At 44.0% G+C, this 23,984-nt stretch overlaps 1 protein-coding gene across 3 annotated transcripts in view; it reads right to left on the bottom strand.

Annotated features, from left to right (window-relative positions):
• Positions 1-8,513: 8,513 nt before the first annotated feature.
• LOC106612244 (histone-lysine N-methyltransferase, H3 lysine-36 specific) overlaps positions 8,514-23,984 on the bottom strand; it is a 45,259-nt gene continuing 29,788 nt past the window's right edge. For all 3 annotated transcript variants that reach the window (XM_045724219.1, XM_045724218.1, XM_045724220.1), the window contains exons 19-25: positions 16,946-17,151; positions 16,635-16,747; positions 14,255-14,524; positions 13,695-13,953; positions 13,287-13,393; positions 12,725-12,935; positions 8,514-9,940 (exon numbers count right to left, since the gene is read on the bottom strand). In XM_045724219.1, the coding sequence (XP_045580175.1) occupies positions 9,198-9,940; positions 12,725-12,935; positions 13,287-13,393; positions 13,695-13,953; positions 14,255-14,524; positions 16,635-16,747; positions 16,946-17,151 (1,909 nt within the window). In that variant the 3' untranslated portion in view covers positions 8,514-9,197. The remainder of the gene's footprint in view (positions 9,941-12,724; positions 12,936-13,286; positions 13,394-13,694; positions 13,954-14,254; positions 14,525-16,634; positions 16,748-16,945; positions 17,152-23,984) is intronic.

Below are 23,984 nucleotides of genomic sequence, written 5' to 3'. Positions count from 1 at the left end.
TAGGCCGAGTCTTGATATAGATTTCTCAAGTACTACGGGTCACAATAATACTTCATCAAAACTTGTCATCATCAAAACTTGTCATAATTACAAATGTGTAACTTCTATGGGTGATGAGGGGGAGAACAGATTGAGATGCCTAATGTAGCACGGCTCACAAAACACCTTCAATGGGTATGACTGGACTCACTATAGCGATGTCTTCTCTGATAAGCAAGTAACATGTATTAATGGACTCACCTTAGCGATGTCTTCTCTGATAAGCAGGTAACATGTATGACTGGACTCACCTTAGCGATGTCTTCTCTGATAAGCAGGTAACATGTATGACTGGACTCACCTTAGCGATGTCTTCTCTGATAAGCAGGTAACATGTATGACTGGACTCACCTTAGCGATGTCTTCTCTGATAAGCAGGTAACATGTATGACTGGACTCACCTTAGCGATGTCTTCTCTGATACACAGGTACAGTTGAAGTCGGAAGTTTACATAAACAAGTTTTAATGACTCCAACCTAAGTGTATCAACCAATCCACACATTTCTTGTTAACAAACTATAGTTTTGGCAAGTCGGTTAGGACATCTACTTTGTGCATGACACAAGTAATTTTTCCAACAATTGTTTACAGACAGATTATTTCACTTATAAGTCACTGTATCACAATTCCAGTGGGTCAGAAGTTTACATACACTAAGTTTACTGTGCCTTTAAACAGCTTGGAAAATTCCAGAAAATGATGTCATGGCTTTAGAAGCTCCCGATAGGCTAATTGACATCATTTGTCACGTCCTGACCATAGTGAGTGGTTATTTTCTATGGTAGAGTGGTCAGGACGTGACAGGGGGTGTTTGTCTGTTTTTGTATGTCTATGTTCAGTTTCTAGTTTTGCATTTCTATGTTGATGTTGTTTGGCATGACCTCCAATTAGAGGCAGCAGGTTGTCGTTGTCTCTAATTGGAGGTCCTATTTAAGTTGATGTTTGTCCCACATGTGTTTGTGGGCGATTATTCGTTGTGAGTGTATTTGATCCTCCTGCGTCACGGTTTGTTGTTTTGTGTATATTTTGAAGTGTTTAATTGTTGCATTCGGTTTCACTGGTTAAATAAATATGTGGAACTACGAAAACGCTGCATCTTGGTCCGCTCCTTCTAACAGCTGTGACATAATTTCAGTCAATTGGAGGTGTACCTGTGGATGTATTTCAAGGCCTACCTTCAAACTCAGTGCCTCTTTGCCTGACATCATGGGAAAATCAAAAGAAATCAGTCAAGACCTCAGAAAATAAATTGTAGAACTCCACAAGTCTGGTTCATCCTTGGGAGCAATTTCCAAATGCCTGAAGGTACCACGTTCATCTGTACAAACAATAGTACGCAAGTATAAACACCGTGGGACCACGCAGCCGTCATACCACTCAGGAAGGAGACGCGTTCTGTCTCCTAGAGATGAACATACTTTGCTGCGAAATGTGCGAATCAATCCAAGAACAGCAAAGGACCTTGTATAGATGCTGGAGGAAACAGGTACAAAAGTATCTATATCCACAGTAAAACGAGTCCTATATCGACATAACCTGAAAGGCCGCTCAGCCAGGAAGCAGCCACTGCTCCAAAACCGCCATAAAAAAGCCAGACTACGGTTTGCAACTGATCCTAACTGACCTAACACAGGGAATTTTTACTAGGATTAAATGTCAGGAATTGTGAAAAACTGAGTTGAAATGTATTTGGCTAAGGTGTATATAAACTTCCAACTTCAACTGTAACATGTATGACTGGACTCAGCTTAGCGATGTCTTCTCTGATACGCAGGTAACATGTATGATTGGACTCAGCTTAGCGATGTCTTCTCTGATACGCAGGTAACATGTATGACTGGATGACTAGCAGCTCGAGAGCAACCTTACCTGCCGATCTATAAATTACGTCTCTGTAATCTAGCATGAGTAGGATGCTCATCTGAATCAGGGTTAGTTGGCAGCTGATGTGAAAGAGGAGCGATTACAATAGAGGAAACCAAGTCTAGATTTTACTTTAGCCTGCAGCTGTGCTATGTGCTGAGAGAAGGACAGTGTACAGTCTAGTCATACTCCCAAGTACTTGTATGAGGTGATTACCTCAAGCTCTGAACCCTCAGAGGTAGTAATCACACCTGTGGAGAGAGGGGCATTCTTCTAACCAAACCACATGACCTTTGTTTTGGAGGTGTACAGAACAAGGTTAAGGGTAGAGAAAGCTTGTTGGACACTAAGAAAGCTTTGTTGTAGAGCATTTAACACAAAATTAGCAGAGGGGCCAGCTGAGTATACGACTGTATCATCTGCATATGAATGGATGAGAGAGCTTCCTACTGCCTGAGCTATATTGTTGATGTAAATTGAGAAGAGCGTGGGGCCTAGGATTGAGCCTTGGGGTACTCCCTTGGTGTCAGGCAGTGACTGAGACAGCAGATTTTCTGACTTTATACACTGCACTGTTTGGAAGAGGTAGTTAGCAAACCAGGCCAAAGACCCCTCAGAGACACCAATACTCCCTAGTCAGCCCACAAGAATGGAATGGTCTACCGTATCAAAAGCTTTGGCCAAGTCAATAGAAATAGAGAAAACCAAGTCTAGATTTAACTTCAGCCTGCAGCTTTGATATGTGCTGAGATAAGGACAGTGCACCGTCTTGCCATACTCCCAAGTACGTGTATGAGGTGACTACCTCAAGCTCTAAACCCACATAGCTGGATGAGTCACCTAGCTACCATTAAACGAATACGTGGATTTCATAAAGTGCTACATATTCTTGTAGGGATATGTGGTTGATGGTGGAGCTAGCTGGCTTGAAGTTATTGACAAAAACAAAGGTTGGCTGGTTAGCTAACTTTGGCGACGAAGGTATGACGACAAAACTAGACCGTACAACTCACTCTAGATAAAATGCATGTTTTGCTTACCTTGACAGGATCACCAAAATTAAAGACCTAGATAAGATTCCTAGCTATCGACTTGTGTTTCCAACATGAATGTTCCTATTTCACAAACCAGGAAGTGACATATCAAAACAAGACAGGAAGAGGAAGAGAGAGTCCCAAATTGGCGCAAAATCGGTCTCCCTCCATCAGGTGGCGTTTTTTCGCCCACCATGCAAGGGTTTTTTGTACGGAGGTAGAATTTGGTCAACAACAAAAAAATATGCATTATTTGCTTCGTGAGGTTTATTTGATCGAATAGAAGTTTCGTAACGTTTAAGTTCTTACGAGTGTATTGATATAAGTAGGACACGTGACATCCCGGCAACTTTGAGAAAAAAAACACTTTATATCGGCGTTGTCTCGATGGCTATGCATATTCAGGTCATGAGGCTCGTAGGATAGCGTCTGTCGCCATTGAATACAGGTGGTTGACGTCAACAACCCTCATCGAATATTCATTAAAAAAAGGAGACAGCACGTCGTGTCGCTTTGTGGACAACGACTCCAATTGTTAGGGCGGAGAGACATGTGTGTCACAAACGTTGTTGTATGTAGACCAAAACACAGCGGGTATGTGAATGCTCATCTTCCTTTTATTGAAGAAAAAAACAAAACAAACGACGAAACAGTCCTGTAAGGTGCTCAGACTATACACGGAAACAACCACCCACAAACACAAGAGAAAATTAACCCACTTAAATATGGTCTCCAATTAGAAGCAACAACAACCAATTGTGGTTGACCTCTAATTGGAGGTCGTTCCCAAAACTAACAGATATAGAAAAACTAGAAAACACACATAGAAATAGAAAACATAGAACATAAACCAAAAACCCCGAAACACACTAAACAAAACACCCCCTGCCACGCCCTGACCACACTACAATAACAAACAACCCCTTTTACTGGTCAGGACGTGACACTACCCCCCCCAAAAAAGTGCACCGAAACACAAAACCCCACAAAAAAATAAAAAAAATAAAGGGAGGGTGGCTACCGTCACCGACGGCTCCTGTGCTACACCCCCCCCCCTCCCCAATCCTCCAACTACGGAGGTGGCTCAGGCTCCGGCTTTAGTCCCCATCCTAACCTGCCCACCCCCCTTGAAGGCTCATGGCTGTAGACCACTGCTAAAGGCTCATGGCTGAGGCGCGTCTCTGCAGGCTCCGGACTGTGGGCCGTCACTCGCCGGAAGCAAGCTCCGGACGGGGCACTGTCGCCGGAAGCAAGCTCCGGACGGGGCACTGTCGCCGGAAGCAAGCTCCGGACGGGGCACTGTCGCCGGAAGCAAGCTCCGGACGGGGCACTGTCGCCGGAAGCAAGCTCCGGACGGGGCACTGTCGCCGAAGCAAGCTCCGCTGTCGCCGAAGCAAGCTCCGGACGGGGCACTGTCGCCGGAAGGAAGCTCCGGACGGGGCACTGTCGCCGGAAGGAAGCTCCGGACGGGGCACTGTCGCCGGAAGCAAGCTCCGGACGGGGCACTGTCGCCGGAAGGAAGCTCTGGACGGGGACTGCGCACTGAAGGCCTGATGCGTGGGGCTGGCTTTGGAGGCGCCAGACTAGTGACACGCACCACAGGGCTAGTGCGAGGAGCAGGAACAGGACGTACTGGACTGGGCAGGTGCACTAAAGGCCTGGTGCGTGGGGCTGGCTTTGGAGGCGCCAGACTAGTGTCACGCACCACAAGGCTAGTGCGAGGAGCAGGAACTGGATACACTGGGCCTTGACTACGCACTGGAGGTCTGGAGCGCACAGCCTGCACAACCCGTCCTGGCTGGATTGTTACTGTAGCCCGGCACGGGCGGAGTGCTGGCACAGGGCGAACTGGGCTGTGCTGAGGCATGATGGCTGCCGTGCGTAGAGCAGGCGCAGAGTAGCCTGGGCCTAGGAGACGCACTGGTGGCCAGATGTATTGAGCAGGCAAACTTCTCCCTGGCTGGATGCCCACTCTAGCACGGCACTTGCGGGGGGGCTGGTATCACCCGTACCGGACTGTGTGTGCGGATGGGCGAGACCGTGCGCACTTCCGCATAGCACGGTGCTCTCACCACCAAACGCTCCCCATAATAAGCACGAGGAGTTGGTTCAGGCCTATTGCCTGACTTACTCCAACTCCCCGTGTGCCCCCCCAAAAAATGTTTTTGGGGCTGCCTCCTCACCTCCTGAAATGGAGGATATAGTGCCTCGTACCTCCGACGCTCAGCCTTTGCTGCCTCCAGCTCCTCCTTCGGGCGCCGGTACTCCCCAACCTGGTGCCATGGTCCTGCCCCATCCAGGATCTCCACCCAGGTCCATGACTCCCTATACTCTTCCTGCTGCTCCTTCCTCCGCTGCTTGGTCCTTCGTTGGTGGGTGGTTCTGTCACAAACGTCGTTGTATGTAGACCAAAACGCAGCGGGTATGTGAATGCTCATCTTCCTTTTATTGAAGAAAAAAACAAAACAAACGACGAAACAGTCCTGTAAGGTGCTCAGACTATACACGGAAACAACCACCCACAAACACAAGAGAAAATTAACCCACTTAAATATGGCCTCCAATTAGAAGCAACAACAACCAGCTGCCTCTAATTGGAGGTCGTTCCCAAAACTAACATAGATATAGAAAAACTAGAAAACCCACATAGAAATAGAAAACATAGAACATAAACCAAAAACCCCGAAACACACTAAACAAAACACCCCCTGCCACGCCTTGACCACACTACAATAACAAACAACCCCTTTTACTGGTCAGGACGTGACAATGTGTCTTGTCAGCATATCCATACTCTTTGCATATGACTTCTCCAAACCGTTGTGGTTGCGCTGAGCCAGAGTTGTATGAAGTGTTCGCCGCTGAGTGGAAAGTTTATAATGACACATTTGTCCTTTTAATAATGATTAATTTAATAATTTTAAAATATGTAAATCAGCAAATATTTTTAGCTTATCTGCTTTTCTTTTTTCAAAAGGGAAGGAAAAGTGAGTCATTGAAAAAAATGACAAAAACTAAAATGTTCTATTGTGAAACTTTACTTATAATATTTATTATACACAAGGGAGTACAGTTCAGTTCATGAGTCTTCTCAACATGGCAGCAATAAACATATCCCCTGTTTCTTCAGATAATCTATTTCTGTGTTTCATCTCTCATTAAAAAAAAAAAAAAAAACAGGAGGGGCCAGAGAACTCGTCGAAGTAGACCTGTTGGCAAACATCATCATCACAAAACACAAAGAAAAAAACAAAGTAAGAAAAATATAATAATATAGGTTTGATACATACAAAACTAGCCAACCAAAACATACATATATTTCACTGCCTGGATGTCAAGTCAAGAGTGAGACAGAAATATTTGTTGACACATTATTAGGCATGCCATGTAAACATGGTAGTGCTTCTGTTTGGGAATTCAGTACATCATTTTCTCATTTAGTTGATATGTGTTGGACCCAATTGATTGTTTTAAAAGGCTGAATATTCCGGATTGTAAGGCCAATTGTCCAGTGATTCTCATGTTGACATTCTAATTCTAAACATCAATTTAACCAATTGTAAAATTCATGAAAATGTTCTAATTTCATTTAAAAATCATTAGATGAGACTCATGCGAAGGATTGTTATTTCATGGAATTTAACCATAACCAGCAACCAAACCAACTGGACCCGTGTGTTTTGTGCGTTGGAAGTGTGCTGCTACATGTTCGAATGCCGAACTTAAACAGCAGAACATTACACAAAATGTATGATCTGAAGGTCTGGGAACAACCTTTCTAGAATGTAGAGACGTTTCAGAACGCTTCACAGCTTCATTGTGATGATAAACCATCCTGTTGGAAAAGCTGCCCGATGAATCAACATTAAGTTATGACAGAAAACATGAGACATTCTGCTTGGCTCTTCAGTTAACCAGAGATGATAAACCATGTATTTTAGTGATGCAAGCCACCAGCCTTCCAGCGAGACCATGCAGAGTCTATACTAAGGGGTTTGTGTTAAAATGTTTACAGCACCACAACAGTCAATTCAGAGGTATAAAACTCTACTTTATAAAACTCTAAAACACTGTTCTTTAGGCCATGAGACAATACATGACAAGTATCGCTTGATTCTATAACAGCAGACAGGTGCGTGCACTCAAACATACACCACGTTCACTCATAATATAAACTTTCACATCATCTCCCAAACAGACAACACATTTTCCTGCCAGATGTGATCATTGAATGACCTATGATGATGGAGCATGGTGATGGAATCAGAACTTGAATTTGTTCTAATTCTGTGGATGGAACGGTAACGTAAGCCATAAAGTGAGGTCAAAACATTGATGTGCGCACAACTAACAGGAGTGATGTTCTGAATTCTTGGAATGTTTCTGTTTGTCCAGCCATAACCATCTTAACATAATGAACAATCTGGGATCTTAAGTATGGATTGAGAGTCTTATCATCATAATCTTTCGCTGTAGACAAAAAGTGTTTTCTTTACCGTTTACAAGAGATGCACTTCAGATTTCAAGGTTGTGTTGATTTGTAACAATGTTATATATCCAAACCAGAAGTTGGTTATGCTGTTTTATAATCAGTGATCATTGAGAGCATATCGTTCATTATTCTTGATAACTGGTGTCAGGGAAATTGCAAGATTGTTATAATGCTTGTATTGCATTATAATGGTTGTTTTATTCGACAGAATAGAGTATTCTGTTAGCTATTGTGTGTGTGTTCTACTGACGATGGGCCTCTATGAGATAGCACTGACAGAGGAGATTTACGATGTCTTTGGGTGATAAAACCTAAAGAGCATTCCAGAGAACATGAGGTAATGTTTCTGTTCTATACCGTACCGGGGGGGACGATTCCAGTTTGGAGTAGGAGGACCAGACACTGGTCTATACAATGAAAACTGTTGACACAGCAGATGCTGTCTGCTATGTATTATAGATATCTTTCATACAAATCTTAACCTTGTGACCCATTCTATGTATCTGTTGTTCATCATGTAGGTTGAAAGGGGTGTATCTTTGCTATAAAAGATCTCAGTAGCCATTGTGCTCTCAATGGTTCATTAGAAATAGGGAATCGTTGAAAGTCAGTGCTATTGCAAAGCTCTTATTATTAAAGATGTAGATTAAGTATAACTCTGACTGGTGTGATAAGTTTGTCTCTCCTCATTTGATAGTAAAGAAATAAACCACCAGACTGGTCGAGCTTCTAACTCAAACATCATGTCTACACCGGCCCCGCACGTGCGTGCGCCATCGTGGGAGTGTTGATTTTGTCTACTCGAACCAGACGAGTGACATGCAGGTTAAAATAACAAAACCAACTGTGATCCAACTATATTCATTTGGGGACAGGTCAAAATACACATGAAACATTCATGGACAATAAGTTGGATAGCTGTTGTTAGCTAGTTTGTCCTGGGAGATGAACAGTGGGTTGTTATTTTACCTTCTCATGTATATGTGTTCCCATTCTTAGGTTGTCCTTGGGAGAACTTTGACCGAGGTCATACAACAATTGTGTGCATCTCCATTCCGGCGTATAATCCACAAATAAAAAGGGAAACCTAGTAAGTTAACTTTAATTAATATCTCCAGGTTTCTCCTTTCAAGCAAACATGTGGGGTTGTATCTTCATGTAAACCAATAAGGAGACGGGAGATGTGAGATTTACAGCGTGTCTCAAATAGAACCAAGTTCTATTTCAGCGGATGGCATCGAAGACGTTAGTTGGCGCGTGCAAGCAGTGTGGATGAAATGATTGAATTTGTACATTTATTTTGCAATGGTCACACATGCAACATGTCCGGTATAGTCAGGGTGTGGCTGAGTGAGGCTGCCCATCCTTTTCTGTTTTCCAATTGTAAAAAAACTAACTTTTGAGAGAAGAAAAACAGCACCAGTCACTAATAACATATCAACAGATGGACCAGAGGCTGACCAGAGCAGATACTAATAACATATCAACATATGGACCAGAGGCTGACCAGAGCAGTCCCCCCAGCCCCTTAGCACCAGTTTATATCCCACACTGTGCTATGCTATGCTATGCTGGGCATAGAAAGGCAATGCAGTGCGAATACAAAGGCAGATTCGTATTTCGCTTGGCACCACCAGGACAATCTCTCATTGTCAGTCCATCAGAATGTCACTAGAGAGATGAGAGCTAGAGAAAAAGTATTTTCGTAGAGATGGAAGACGGAATGGAAGACGGAATGGAAGATAAGGGGGAGGGATGTAAACAGAGTTCATTTCTCTTCATCCTCCACCCTCCCCCACTCCTCCTCTACCTCCCCCTCATCGTCTGGCTCCTCCTCCATGTAGTCCCCCCAGGTGTCATACACATCTCCCCCTTCCTCCTCTCCTAGTCTGCCCTCATACTGCTCATCTTCCTCCTCAACTACCTCCATCGCCTCTCCTTCCTCCTCGTCCTCTCCTTCCTCCTCCTCTTCTTCGTCCTCTTCTAATCCACGCACCTGTCCATCTTCCAGCTCTCTATCCTCCTCCTCCTCTTTCACATCCTTGTAGGAGGAGGGGGGAGAAGGAAGGGAGAAATGCAGTATTTGACTATCAGACATGTTGGGACTGCTAGGGGGTCCGTAGGAGGAGGTATTGGAGTTCTGGGAGGTGTTGAGGAACAAGCTCCCTGTAGGGGGCAGTAGCGAGTCCTGGGTCAGGTCTGGGGAAACTGTGGAGGGGATAGAACCAGCAGTGGTGGAACCAGGCCTGGGTGGGACCAGACCCAGGGGGTGGGTGAGGAGGTGGGGGAGAGGCATGCCCCCAGGAGGTACATACTCCCTGATCTCCCCTGGTTCCAGGGGCTCGGGGCCACAGGGGTCGTGATCGTTGCAGGCGAGCCGTCCGTCTACCTTAGAGATGAAGAGCAAGCCCTCACGGTGCTGCGTGCAGAAGGAGCTGGGACACATCTCACAGAAGGAGGCCGCTTCATGACCGCAGACGTCACACTGGTGCCAGGGGCACTCCCAACGGCCTTAGAATAGACACAGAATCAGTGTTACAACAGAGATCATCAGACACATTCCTAGATCCTTACAGTCCTTCAGGAAACGCCAGCTTTGAGAATTGAACAAAAAGCAAAAACTACTAATATGACTTCTTTCCTTCTCCGATGTACTAAATCAACTACAAATAGACAACACAATAGGTCTAGGGTTTCAAGCTCTGGTTGATTTCATATTTAATGATATTGAATTGTGTTTGGCTGTCAAAGCAACTAAATATGAACATTTAAAGGAGATGCATCTTCTGCTTGTATAATTCCATCTGTGTCACTGACAGTCTGGCTTTAATTCCAGTTGGTCTACAAATTAACAATTGATATGTTAAATTCACATCTCCATCTCAACCAAAAATCAAAGTTGAAAGAATTAAAGGCCAGACTAAGTCAGTGGTACAGATGGAACTATCCAAGCAGAAGAGACATCTCCTTCAAAATGTTGATATTTGGTTGTGTTGACAACTCAACACATTTCAATATCACTTTTAAAATACAATAAATAGCCTATTGTCATGACTGTCCTGATCAGGTCAGGGTACAGGAGACCACCACCCTACAGATTATCTCCCAAACCCCCAACAGAGGAGGAGAGATCTAGGGGTCTGAAGATGTGGGGGGTTTTATGACACCTCACGCCCATAATAAACCTTAGGCCACTGAGAAATTCCTTTGTCCTCTCACTATGGAGAACTGGCCTCAGAACATTAAACATGCAATAAAGGGACTTTGGAACAATGGTTTCCGTCAGCCACAATGGTGGTCATGACGAGAGGTGGAATATGAAAATGTATGTAACTTTTGAATTGTTATTAAAGGTTAAGAGATGACGTTATTATGAAAACATTGTACCTTTAAGAGTTTTCCCAGTATATGCCTGATGTTTATACATTGTACGTTGTGTGGAAAATATCCAAATCAAAGAGAATGTTTTGGTAAAGATGAGATGTGAAGGTAGTGTCTAAAATAGGATTTTAGTCAAATCTAGGCCTTGCCCCTTAACTTGGTCCGCCCAGAGAATTGCCCTAAAGGCGGTTACGCCCACTTCTGACCCAAGGGTATAAGACAGGAGAGTGAAGAATTAACATATCAGACTAATTGACCCCAAGCTGCAGCGAAGGTCTAACAAAGTCAACGAACCCCAAAACGAAACACAAGGTTGAAGACAAAGAAATCTTTTCTACACGAGCTACGGACGAGTAGCTGTGTCTAAGCGGGTGAATTCAAGCCGAACCACCCAGTCTCCACTCTCCATTAAATCGGGGTATCTACACCGTTCGAGTCCGAAGCTGTGAGCTCTGAGCTACAGAGCTGTCTGTCCTCAGAAGACCCCTTTCAGATCAAGGGCGAGGGATCAGACCACTTAGCCAAGAAGGACACTGACATCGTGAGGACAACCAGAGAGTTGCGCCGGAGAAGTGCGTCATTGAGAAGCCTAAACGACCCACGCGGAGCTTCCCACCTGAGACCTCCAACACGTAATTACATCATTATATTCTGACCCATAAGAGCGGCAGTTCGGGGCAAGGCTAGGTTTAAATAAGCATAGCTGATACATGAACCCAAATGTATATTTCTCTCGTGTACTTCCTTTGTTTCTCTCTCTTTTTAAATCCCCATTTTGGGTAACACGCGCCATAGTGTGTTGGCCCGTTATACTAAGTCCTAATCAATAGCTAGACTGTGTTTTGTGTATGTGTATTTTTATCATCATTTTAGCTTGCTAGTAAATAAATAATCAACTAAGATTGGTGTGGTAAACTCTTCCGTGCAGATTCCCGGATTATGCGACGTTCAGAATGAGACTGTAGAGGAAATTGATTAATTTAGCGACTGTTGTAAAATCGATATTCTGATATCCTTTGAGATAATTTGGGAAATAGAAACTCAATCAAAATACTGTTCCCATGGTGCCCCAGGTTGATGAGTTAATAATTGCTTGATTCATTGCTTAATTCATTTAATCACTCAATTATAAACCGTTAATCATTCGATGAGCAGCAGTCGTCACATTAACTAATACAACGTCACGACACTATTAACTTCTCAACAAGTTAACAGACTATATGTGAATTAGCCACGAAATCCCTAGTTTGAATGCGACTGTTTTCTGAAATTTCCCCTACATTTCCCCTCATGTGGACCAGCACCCTAGCAATTTGAGTTTCAGCCAATTAGCTCCAGCCCCTCACCATTTGAGTGACAGCTAGCAAGACGCGCACACACAGTAGAGCGAGAGAACAATGGTATGCTGCACTTCAGAACTACTGACTAAAAAGTATACAAAAGTACCAGAAAATATCTTTATGGCTATCTTACAAACTAATGTAAAAATTCTACCTTAAAATGAGTAAAGCATTTATGGCCACGTTTTGAGAATAGTGTAACTACATATTTATTCTTATGTAATCATATAAAGCTGTTTGTGTGTTGAGATGGTTGAAAGCATAGTGATGAACACATTGGAAATTCAACTACATTTTGGCTGTATTTTTGAGTGGTGAATATAGGTTTTAATCTCATTGATCTACGTCTCAACCAAATATTACGTAATTATCCACATTGAAATGATGTGGAGTGCCCAGTGGGAAGTTACACACACCCCCCATGTCCAAATCCCTTGCTGATGAGTTCTAATGACACAAAAATCTGCAGACTACAACCTCTTAGGCAAGTCCCATACAAAATCACACACAATATAACAGCCATTTTGTGTCAACGAGCTTCCATGGGGAGGTGGTTTCTCGCCCCTTCACTCACCTGCAGGTCTCTTGGCCAGGTTGAGACAGTCTGCGTGGTAGACCTTGGGACATCCTGGCTTCTTACAGGACACAATCTGTCCTCCGTCCCCACAGCTGAAACACCCGTCTTCCCTCTCCTTCGTCACCTCCAGCTGAGGCTTCCTCTTCACCAGAACCTTCTTCTTGCCTTCTTTTAGTTCCCTTCTTTCCCGTGCTTTAGACGGCTGGTTCTGGGAGACAGACACACGTACACACAGGTCATTACTTTAGACTGCTATATTCCCCAGTCTACCTTTAGACTGCTATATTCCCCAGTCTACCTTTAGACTGCTATATTCCCCAGTCTACCTTTAGACTGCTATATTCCCCAGTCTACCTTTAGACTGCTATATTCCCCAGTCTACCTTTAGACTGCTATATTCCCCAGTCTACCTTTAGACTGTTATATTCCCCAGTCTACCTGTCCTTTTTATAGTATAACTCATCATCACACAGTAAACAACTAAAAACACTTACTGTAGATTCCTTTAGATAAATTCAAATGTTTTGTATGTTGACATTTGTTAGTCTCAGAGCCTTACCTTTGGTCGAACCCCCAGGAACCCAGAGCAGTTGGGCGCTCCACATTTACACACTGTCTTCCCGTTACCAAGACACTCCAGGTTGTAGTTGAAGGTCAGCTCCACACCTGCTCAGAAATAAAAATACACTGCCAGGTACTGTACAGGTAGCTTTACAAATTACAAAGATAATTTTGGTCACAAGCCCTTGTGCCTGAAGAATGGAAATGGAACCAGGCTCCAGGAGTTAGTTACAGAAATGGGACTAGGCTCCAGGAGGTAGTTACAGAAATGGGACTAGGCTCCAGGAGTTAGTTACAGAAATGGGACTAGGCTCCAGGAGTTAGTTACAGAAATGGGACTAGGCTCCAGGAATTAGTTACAGAAATGGAACCCGGCTCCAGTAGGTTTGTTGGTACTTCTTCTGACCTTCGGGGATGTCCTCCAGGGCAAAGAGCCCCACCCTGGTGTCTCCGTTTACCGTCCACTTCTGGGTCTCACAGTTGGGCTGGCAGCAGTGATTCATGAACCTCGCCTGGTTCCCCTTGGGTCCAGCGTCTATGATCCGGTCCTTGTCCAGAGTAAGCATGTAGAAGTTACAGATGTCGTTCTCTTGAGCATGTTTGATCCTGGCTCTGCACTCCTCCTCGTCTATCACCTCCCCCACGTACTCATTCACAAATGCACCCTGAGAGAGGGAGAAGAGCACAGACTCAGGTTATAATCCAGCTGATACACAACCCCTTTTACACCAGACACAGCGGTATGGAGGCTAAATATACTACTGTATGTCCACCTCTTATAACAGACACAAACAAAGGATAATCAGGTAAAAAGGGCCTTGGAATTGAATTGAAAATACTTTATTTATCCCACAAGGGGGCAATTATGTAGGCAGCCGTGCACAACTGTAGTGGGACAAGGTTCTCTAAACAAAACAAACACAACGGGAGCTGTTTTGTGTTGTAGTTTGATGCCCTAGTCTGTACCTTCTTGATGTCGGAGACGCCCCGTAGCCCCCAGCCTCGTGACAAGGTCCTGAAGATCTCCACCTGGGTGTACTGTCTCTTGGTGTAACTCTGGTTCAGACACCTCTCCCCTGCCAGACACACCTGAGGGTTGCACTCATACATCAACATGCGGTTGATACACTCGGAGTCCATGCCACACGGGCTCTCATCAGACGCCTTGCAGTTACAGCGCGGCACCTCCGATAGGTCCGCCGTGATGATCTGGACCTTGCCAATTGGTCGGTTCACCTGAGAAGAATAAGCACTTGAGGTAAGCGGATGCAATTCAAAGTTTTGCGTGAATTATGCATGGAGAAGGTTTAAAGGGGCGGTACCTTGATGTGTCTGTAGGGAGAAGGTTTAAAGGGGCGGTACCTTGAGGTGTCTGTAGGGAGAAGGTTTAAAGGGGCGGTACCTTGAGGTGTCTGTAGGGAGGAGGTTTAAAGGGGCAATACCTTGATGTGTCTGTAGGGAGAAGGTTTAAAGGGGCAGTACCTTGATGTGTCTGTAGGGAGAAGGTTTAAAGGGGCAATACCTTGATGTGTCTGTAGGGAGGAGGTTTAAAGGGGCAGTACCTTGATGTGTCTGTAGGGAGGAGGTTTAAAGGGGCAGTACCTTGATGTGTCTGTAGGGAGAAGGTTTAAAGGGGCAATACCTTGATGTGTCTGTAGGGAGGAGGTTTAAAGGGGCAGTACCTTGATGTGTCTGTAGGGAGAAGGTTTAAAGGGGCGGTACCTTGAGGTGTCTGTAGGGAGGAGGTTTAAAGGGGCAGTACCTTGATGTGTTTGTAGGGAGAAGGTTTAAAGGGGCAATACCTTGATGTGTCTGTAGGGAGGAGGTTTAAAGGGGCAATACCTTGATGTGTCTGTAGGGAGGAGGTTTAACCTGTTTAGGATAGGGGGCAGTATTGACACGGCTGGATAAAAAACATACCCGATTTAATCTGGTTACCACTCCTACCCAGTAACTAGAATATGCATATACTTATTACATATGGATAGAAAACACCCTAAATTTTCTAAAACTGTTTGAATGGTGTCTGTGAGTATAACAGAACTCAAATGGCAGGTCAAAACCTGAGAGATTCCTTTACAGGAAGTGGCCTGTCTGACCATTTCTTGAACTTCTTTTCCATCTCTATCATTTACTAAGGATCTCTGCTCTAACGTGACACTTCCCACGTCGTCCATAGGCGCTCAGAGCCCGGGAAAAAACAGAATGTCGTCATTCCAGCCCCAGGCTGAAACACATTATCGCCTTTCTCAAGTGGCCGATCAAGGGACACTGGGCTTATGCTCGTGACCCCGACCGCCCCCGCCTTTGGGATTTTTTCCTCTGTTTGCCGAAAAGGAGATTCCCTGTCGGAATATTATCGCTTTTCTACGAGAAAAATGTCGTAAAAATTGATTTTAAACAGCGGTTGACATGCTTCGAAGTACGGTAATGGAATACTTAGAATTTTATTGTCACGAATTGCGCCATGTGCGTGACACTTCTTTACTATTTCGGATAGTGTCTGGAATGCACGAACAAAACGCCGCTATTCGGATATAACGATGGATTATTTTGGACCAAACCAACATTTGTTATTGAAGTAGCAGTTCTGGGTGTGCATTCTGACGAAGACAACAAAAGGTAATCAAACTTTTATAATAGTAAATATGATTATGGTGAGTGCTAAACTTGCCGGGTGTCTAAATAGCGAGCCCGTGATGCCTGGGCTATGTACTTAGAATATTGCAAAATGTGCTTTCACCAAAAAGATATTTTAAAATCGGACATATCGAGTGCATAGAGGAGGTCTGCATCTATAATTCTTAAAATAATTGTTATGCTTTTTGTGAACGTTTATCGTGAGTAATTTAGTAAAATGTTAGCGAATTCCCCGGAAGTTTGCGGGGGGTATGCTAGTTCTGAACGTCACATGCTAATGTAAAAAGCTGGTTTTTGATATAAATATGAACTTGATTGAACAAAACATGCATGTATTGTATAACAATGTCCTAGGTGTGTCATCTGATGAAGATCATCAAAGGTGAGTGCTGCATTTAGCTGTCTTCTGGGTTTTGGTGACATTATATGCTGGCTTGAAAAATCGGTGTCTGATTATTTCTGGCTTGGTACTCTGCTGACATAATCTAATGTTTTGCTTTCGTTGTAAAGCCTTTTTGAAATCGGACAGTGTGGTTAGATTAACGAGAGTCTTGTCTTTAAATGGCTGTAAAATAGTCATATGTTTGAGAAATTGAAGTAATAGGATTTTTAACGTTTTGAAAATCGCGCCACAGGCTTGCAGTGGCTGTTACGTAGGTGGGACGAATTCCTCCCGCCTAGCCTAGAGAGGTTAAAGGGGCAATACCTTGATGTGTCTGTAGGGAGGAGGTTTCTTGTCATTCCTCCTGTCCTCCTGAAGCTGTCTCATCTCCTTCTCAGCCTGAAGCGCTATAAACCGCTCAGCTGTTTCATTCAGAGCTGAAAGGAAACGGAAGTTAGCGTTATCAGCTAGCTAATATATTTCAAATGGTAAGCTTTCAGCCCTGCCATGTGGTACCTGGAAACATCTCTATTGTTTAAGAATTAGGAAAGGCTCTTCAACATTTCTTCCTAAAATGAAGTCTACTGTTTGTTATATATTCCATTATAACCAGGTAAAGGAGGTTTCTTTCTGACCTTTCTTGTAGATGGCGTCACAACCCTTCCCCATCTTGTCCTTGTTGTTGGCATCTCCCTCCATGTAAGGGAAGACTCTGGCCTGATAGGTCCAGGCGTAGTCCTTAGAACCAAAGAACTGAACGGGGAACTCCCCCACCTCGTGTTTCATACGGAGGATCTTCTCTGGGACGTTCTTAGGAAGACACACCTCTGCAGGCCACCACCTGAACAAAGGAGAGGAGATTTTACATGATACATTGTGCTTACAAAACATTAGGAACACCTGATCCTTCCATGACATAGACTGACCAGGTGAATCAAGGTGAAAGCTATGATCTCTTATTGATGTCACCTGTTAAATCCACTTCAATCAGTGTAGATGAAGGGGAGGAGACAGGTTAAAGAAGGATTTTTAAGCCTTGAGACAATTGAGACATGGATTGTGTATGTCTGCAATTCAGAGGGTGACTGGGCAAGACAAAAGATTTAAGTGCATTTGAACGGGGTATGGTAGTAGGTGCCAGGCACACTGGTTTGTGTCAAGAACTGCAACGCTGCTGGGTTTCACACTCAACAGTTTCCCATGTTTATCAAGAATAGTCCACCACCCAAAGGACATCCAGCCAACTTGACACAACTGTGGGAAGCATTGGAGTCAACATGGGCCAGCATCCCTGTGGAACACTTTCAACTCCTTGTAGAGTCCATGCCCCGACGAATTGAGGCTGTTCTGAGGTCAAAAGAGGGGGGTGTTACAATGGCTGTGGCGGTAATGACATTTTGTCTGCCGGTTAGTGTCATGCAAAAGACTACCAAGTCTCACTGTAATTTACCGTTAATTAACAAACACGTTTAGCATCTCCAGGCCTCCATGCATACAAGCCTCTGATGTGTACCTTTGGAACATCTACATTTAAATAAAAGGTTAAATAATGTTTTTTTTTTTTTTTCAAGTCTAATAAATCTATTTAATATACACCATCACAATACATTCATTATTTATTTTAGGCAGGTCTAAAGAAACGTTATGAAATTAAGAAATGTTATTTCAGAACAACAGAATATGAGTTAGCCTACTGAATGTAATTTGGCTATGCGTCATGCTGTAGGCTAGTTAATTTAGCAGACAAGATATGCTTATAAGTCCCGTGCCAATATTTTATATTGTATGGTTTTATAGTAAGAAGCATATTTTTTCCATTCCGGAGCGAGTGCGTGTATGAAGTAGCTATGTAAAAGGGATCATTTGAAACAAGTCCTATACACTAGATTTAGAGTTATTTGGCAACTTTAGCTGTGCATGATACAAACCTTAGAATGTCTTAGATGCTGACCACACCGCGCGCGTCACGTGTGCGATCGTTGCAAAATAAATGTTCAATCATTGCACCCACACTGCTCGTGCTCGTCAACGAGCGTCTGCTTTGCCAAGCGCTAAAATAGAAGTCAGTTCTATTTGTGACACTGAATGCGGTCCAAGTCTTGCCTCTCCCATCTCCTCATTGGTTTATAGAAGCATATAGCCACGTGCCATCTCCTCATTGGTTAGACCCACATGGGTGATTGAAAGATGAACTGAGGTCGGTCGCTAGGACGTGATAATACACCTTATTATGAAAGTTAGATGCCAATCGCCAAGAACAAAAAGCCTGGAAGAAGGAGAGATGACCAGAAACGATTCGGATGACTAGAAACAATGAGAAAAATACAGTTTTATGTGTGGATTAATTGTCGGAGTAGAGAACCTTGTGCATTTCAGGTAAAATAACAACTCAAGGTTTATATCCCAGGACAAATTAGCTAGCAACAGCAAGCTAGCTAGCCAAATAGGCCAAATTATCTAACTGCAAGCTAGCTAGCTCAATTGCCATAAATGTTTAATGCTTTTTGACCTGTCCCCAAATTAATATTTTATTTAACTAGGCAAGTCAGTTAAGAACAAATTCTTATTTACAATGACAGACTAGGAACAGTGGGTTAACTGCCTTGTTCAGGGGCAGAATGACAGATTTTTACCTTGTCAGCTTTTAATATGGAGTTGGGTCCCCCCAACTCGTGAAGCGCGATTCGTCACTCCAGAGAACGTGTTTCCACTGCTCCAGAGTCCAATGGCGGCGAGCTTTACACCACTCCAGCTGACGCTTGGCATTGAGCATGGTGATCTTAGGCTTGTGTGTGGCTGCTTGGCCATGGAAACCCATTTCATGAAGATCCCGACGAACAGTTATTGTGCTGACGTTGCTTCCAGAGGCAGTTTGGATCTCGGTAGTGAGTGTTGCAAACGAGGACAGATGATTTTTACGTGCTAAGCACTTCAGCACTCGGCGATCTCGTTCTGTGAGCTTGTGTGGCCTACCACTTCATGGCTGAGCCGTTGTTGGTCCTAGACGTTTCCACTTCACAATTACAGCACTTACAGTTGACCTGAGCAGCTCTAGCATGACAGAAATGTGACTGACTTGTTAGAAAGGTGGCATCCTATGACGGTGCCATGTTGAAAGTCACTGAGCTCTTCAGTGAGGGTATTCTACTGCCAATGTTTGTCTATGGAGATTGCATGGCTGCATGCTCAACTTTATACACCTGTCAGCAACAGGTGTGGCTGAAAAAGCCAAATCCACTGATTTGAAGGGGTGTCCACATACTTTTGTATCTATAGTGTACATGGGCTGCATGATATGACTAAAAGCTATTGATGATTTGAGAAAGTAGAAAAAAAGCTTGCTCTCTGTTCCTTGCCTCAGGCACCACATGCTGTTCTCTCATCAAGTGAACATATATTTCACTAATATGTCAAATTAGTTTTGATTTACAAATGGCTCATTATCAAAATGGCCAGGAACAAGGGAAGGGATAAAAGACATGTCATCCATATGCACTCCAATAGTGAATGGAGGCAGCTTCCCTGCGGTTTGTTTTTCAGGCTACTCTGGTTATTTCACTCCACGCATCAACCACTGTTTGAGGAGCAGGCAGCCTCTCGCTGCGCGAAAGTGATATTCTGCCCAAACTCTGTATGCCATGGTCTCTCCAACCCTGTTCCTGCAGCTACCCAGTACTCTGTATGTCATGGTCTCTCCAACCCTGTTCCTGCAGCTACCCAGTACTCTGTATGCTATGGTCTCTCCAACCCTGTTCCTGCAGCTACCCAGTACTCTGTATGTCATGGTCTCTCCAACCCTGTTCCTGCAGCTACCCAGTACTCTGTATGCCATGGTCTCTCCAACCCTGTTCCTGCAGCTACCCAGTACTCTGTATGCCATGGTCTCTCCAACCCTGTTCCTGCAGCTACCCAGTACTCTGTATGCCATGGGCTCTCCAACCCTGTTCCTGCAGCTACCCAGTACTCTGTATGCCATGGTCTCTCCAACCCTGTTCCTGCAGCTACCCAGTACTCTGTATGCCATTGTCTCTCCAACCCTGTTCCTGCAGCTACCCAGTACTCTGTATGCCATGGTCTCTCCAACCCTGTTCCTGCAGCTACCCAGTACTCTGTATGCCATGGTCTCTCCAACCCTGTTCCTGCAGCTACCCAGTACTCTGTATGCCATGGTCTCTCCAACCCTGTTCCTGCAGCTACCCAGTACTCTGTATGCCATGGTCTCTCCAACCCTGTTCCTGCAGCTACCCAGTACTCTGTATGCCATGGTCTCTCCAACCCTGTTCCTGCAGCTACCCAGTACTCTGTATGCCATGGTCTCTCCAACCCTGTTCCTGCAGCTACCCAGTACTCTGTATGCCATGGTCTCTCCAACCCTGTTCCTGCAGCTACCCAGTACTCTGTATGCCATGGTCTCTCCAACCCTGTTCCTGCAGCTACCCAGTACTCTGTATGCCATGGTCTCTCCAACCCTGTTCCTGCAGATACCCAGTACTCTGTATGCCATGGTCTCTCCAACCCTGTTCCTGCAGCTACCCAGTACTCTGTATGCCATGGTCTCTCCAACCCTGTTCCTGCAGCTACCCAGTACTCTGTATGCCATGGGCTCTCCAACCCTGTTCCTGCAGCTACCCAGTACTCTGTATGCCATGGGCTCTCCAACCCTGTTCCTGCAGCTACCCAGTACTCTGTATGCCATGGTCTCTCCAACCCTGTTCCTGCAGCTACCCAGTACTCTGTATGCCATGGGCTCTCCAACCCTGTTCCTGCAGCTACCCAGTACTCTGTATGCCATGGGCTCTCCAACCCCTGTTCCTGCAGCTACCCAGTACTCTGTATGCCATGGGCTCTCCAACCCTGTTCCTGCAGCTACCCAGTACTCTGTATGCCATGGTCTCTCCAACCCTGTTCCTGCAGCTACCCAGTACTCTGTATGCCATGGGCTCTCCAACCCTGTTCCTGCAGCTACCCAGTACTCTGTATGCCATGGTCTCTCCAACCCTGTTCCTGCAGCTACCCAGTACTCTGTATGCCATGGGCTCTCCAACCCTGTTCCTGCAGCTACCCAGTACTCTGTATGCCATGGTCTCTCCAACCCTGTTCCTGCAGCTACCCAGTGCTTAATTTGGGAAACCTAGTGAAAACTGTTCAGGAACATCAATAGTAACATGTATTCACAACAAAACATTTCATTTCACTGTTGACCGCCCCTCTCTCTGCGTGCCAGAGAAAGGAATGAAGGAGAGAGATATTCTGAAAGGTCATGTTTCACCCAATGAATTCTGAACATTTAAAAAAATGCCCTATGACTAGGCTATTCAAGAATCGCAGATTCACTCTAACTGCAGGGTTAGCAGCCCTACACTATCAATGAACCAACAGCATGGCCTAGGGCTATACCTTCTCTCCCAGACTAGAACGTTTAGAGAGTAGCAGAAGGTAACCAGTCCACCCAGTATGTATAATAATACAGTCCACACTCAAAGGCCATTACTAGATTTTGTTTAATTTTGAAATATAGGCTAGATCAACTAAAATCAGTTATTTTTAATGTTTTTCTGCCGTGCATAATATGTGGAAGTCCATGAATTGTATTTCAGGCTTCGGCTCATTGGCCTATGCATAAACTCGAATATGCATGAGTGTTTTGAATTAATCATCACCTTAGCAAGCACTGTCCATTTCGTTGTGTTAGGCTTTGAAACAACATCCACAAGGACCATGTTTTCAACTCAGTTTCAATCGGTTGTTGAATTTTTTTCTTCAAATTGATCAATCCCGGTGAGGTGAGTTTTAAAAGCGAGATACTGTTTTGATGTGATTTTGAATGCATTTGCATTGATGTCAGAGTGGTTAGAGGGGAACTAAAGCCCTGAGTACCAGGTCATTAGGACCTGACGGAGGGACAACAGAGCCCTGAGTACCAGGCCATCAGGACCTGATGGTCGTTAGCAAGTTGGGTACTACCAACGCATGTCTAGAGTGCATAAAAGGAGATTACCATGAATCCATAGTCACGTAGAATTTTACAGCGGTCATGACTCATGATAGCCAGTGTGGCGGCAACTAGGGCTGTGGCGGTCACAAAATTTTGTCAGCCGGTGATTGTCAAGCAAATAACTGCCGGTCTCATAGTAATTGACCGTTAGTTAACATAAACACATTTAGCATCTCCTGGCTTGCACACACAGCCTACAAGCCACTGGTAGAGACCTTTGGAACATCTACATTTTAAAAAGTCTAATAAATCCATGTAATATAGCCTACACCATCACAAATAAATCCATTATTTATTTTAGACAGGTCTAAAGAAACATGATATGAAGAAAATGTAGTCTATTTCAGAAGAACAGAATAGCATACTCTGATTTGTCCTTATGTTAGGTCCTGATCTGGCTATGCCTTATGGCTGTGGGCTACACTTGTTGATTTAGCAGACAATATTTGCTTAGGAATTCCGTGACATTATTTTATATTATTTCATAGTATTGAAAAAAGCATAAAAAAAAAGAAAGGATATTTTCTCCAAACGATTTGAGAGAGTTCTCACATGCGGCTATTCTGTGTTCAGCAGTTAACAAAGTAACAGGTCCTCCTATATGCTTCATTTAGAGTTATTTATGCAACTTGTTGTTCCACAAAATGTTGGGCTATATGTTTTCATTTTTAATACAGTCTAAGGCTGCATGATGCGACTCTAATGATGATTTGAAAAAAGTCGCATGCAGGCTGTACACTTTATCAGTCTCTCATTCACAATTTGACAAGCACTTGATAATGCCTCGAATTTTCCTGCAGTATCCCCTTTAGGGGGCATTACGGCCACACAAAGAAAATCCATACCTTTTGCAGCTAGAGGCCGTTGAGCCCTTGGGCTGAATATAATAATTATAATTCCCTTCTCCCTGAGTGATGCACGCTCCGAATCACCTCTCACTCACATGTCTCTCCATCAGGTGATCGGGTCTTTCTCACAGGGTACAAGTGAAGACCGACACATTGGGGACGCAACTACGCGCGTCCTATCCAATTCCGAGGTGCATATTGAAGATATTGGAAGAACTGTCCACATTTACTTTTCGGCAGCCAACAAGATGAGTGACCTAACGAACAGCAAAAGCACGAGCCTATGTCAATCTACTATGCTCCATAGTACAAAAGTTGACCTATTCTATGCGAGAAATACATATTCCAAAAATAGTCTGGGACAGCTGTGGGATGCGATAGATCCCAAATTAATACAACCACTAGCACCAAAAAAACTTTTTTTACGCAATGTTGATTAACAATTAGGCTACCTCACATTATAAGAGCAGCAATGTGCACACAGCAGTAGGCTATATGCACGAATGTTCCATTAGCGGGAAAACACCATCATCAAAAGTGACCACAAATGCAATTATGCATGTAATGCTTTTATTATAAAGGTGCATTTTTATGGTGAAAATTAAGAGAATGCCAAGATTGTGCAAAGCTGTCATCAAGGCAAATGGTGGCTACTTTGAAGAATCTCAAATATATTTTGATTAACAATTTTTTGGTTACTACATGATTCCAAATGCGTTATTTCATAGTTTTGACGTCTTCACTATTATTCTACAATGTAGAAAAAAGTTAAATTATGAAAAACCCTTGAATGAGTAGGTGTGTCTAAACTTTTGACTGGTACTGTATGTG

This window comes from Salmo salar, chromosome ssa09 (assembly GCF_905237065.1).
Source record: "Salmo salar chromosome ssa09, Ssal_v3.1, whole genome shotgun sequence".
Classification (NCBI taxonomy): Eukaryota; Metazoa; Chordata; class Actinopteri; order Salmoniformes; family Salmonidae; genus Salmo; species Salmo salar.
This window is presented reverse-complemented; position numbering and strand designations above follow the sequence as displayed.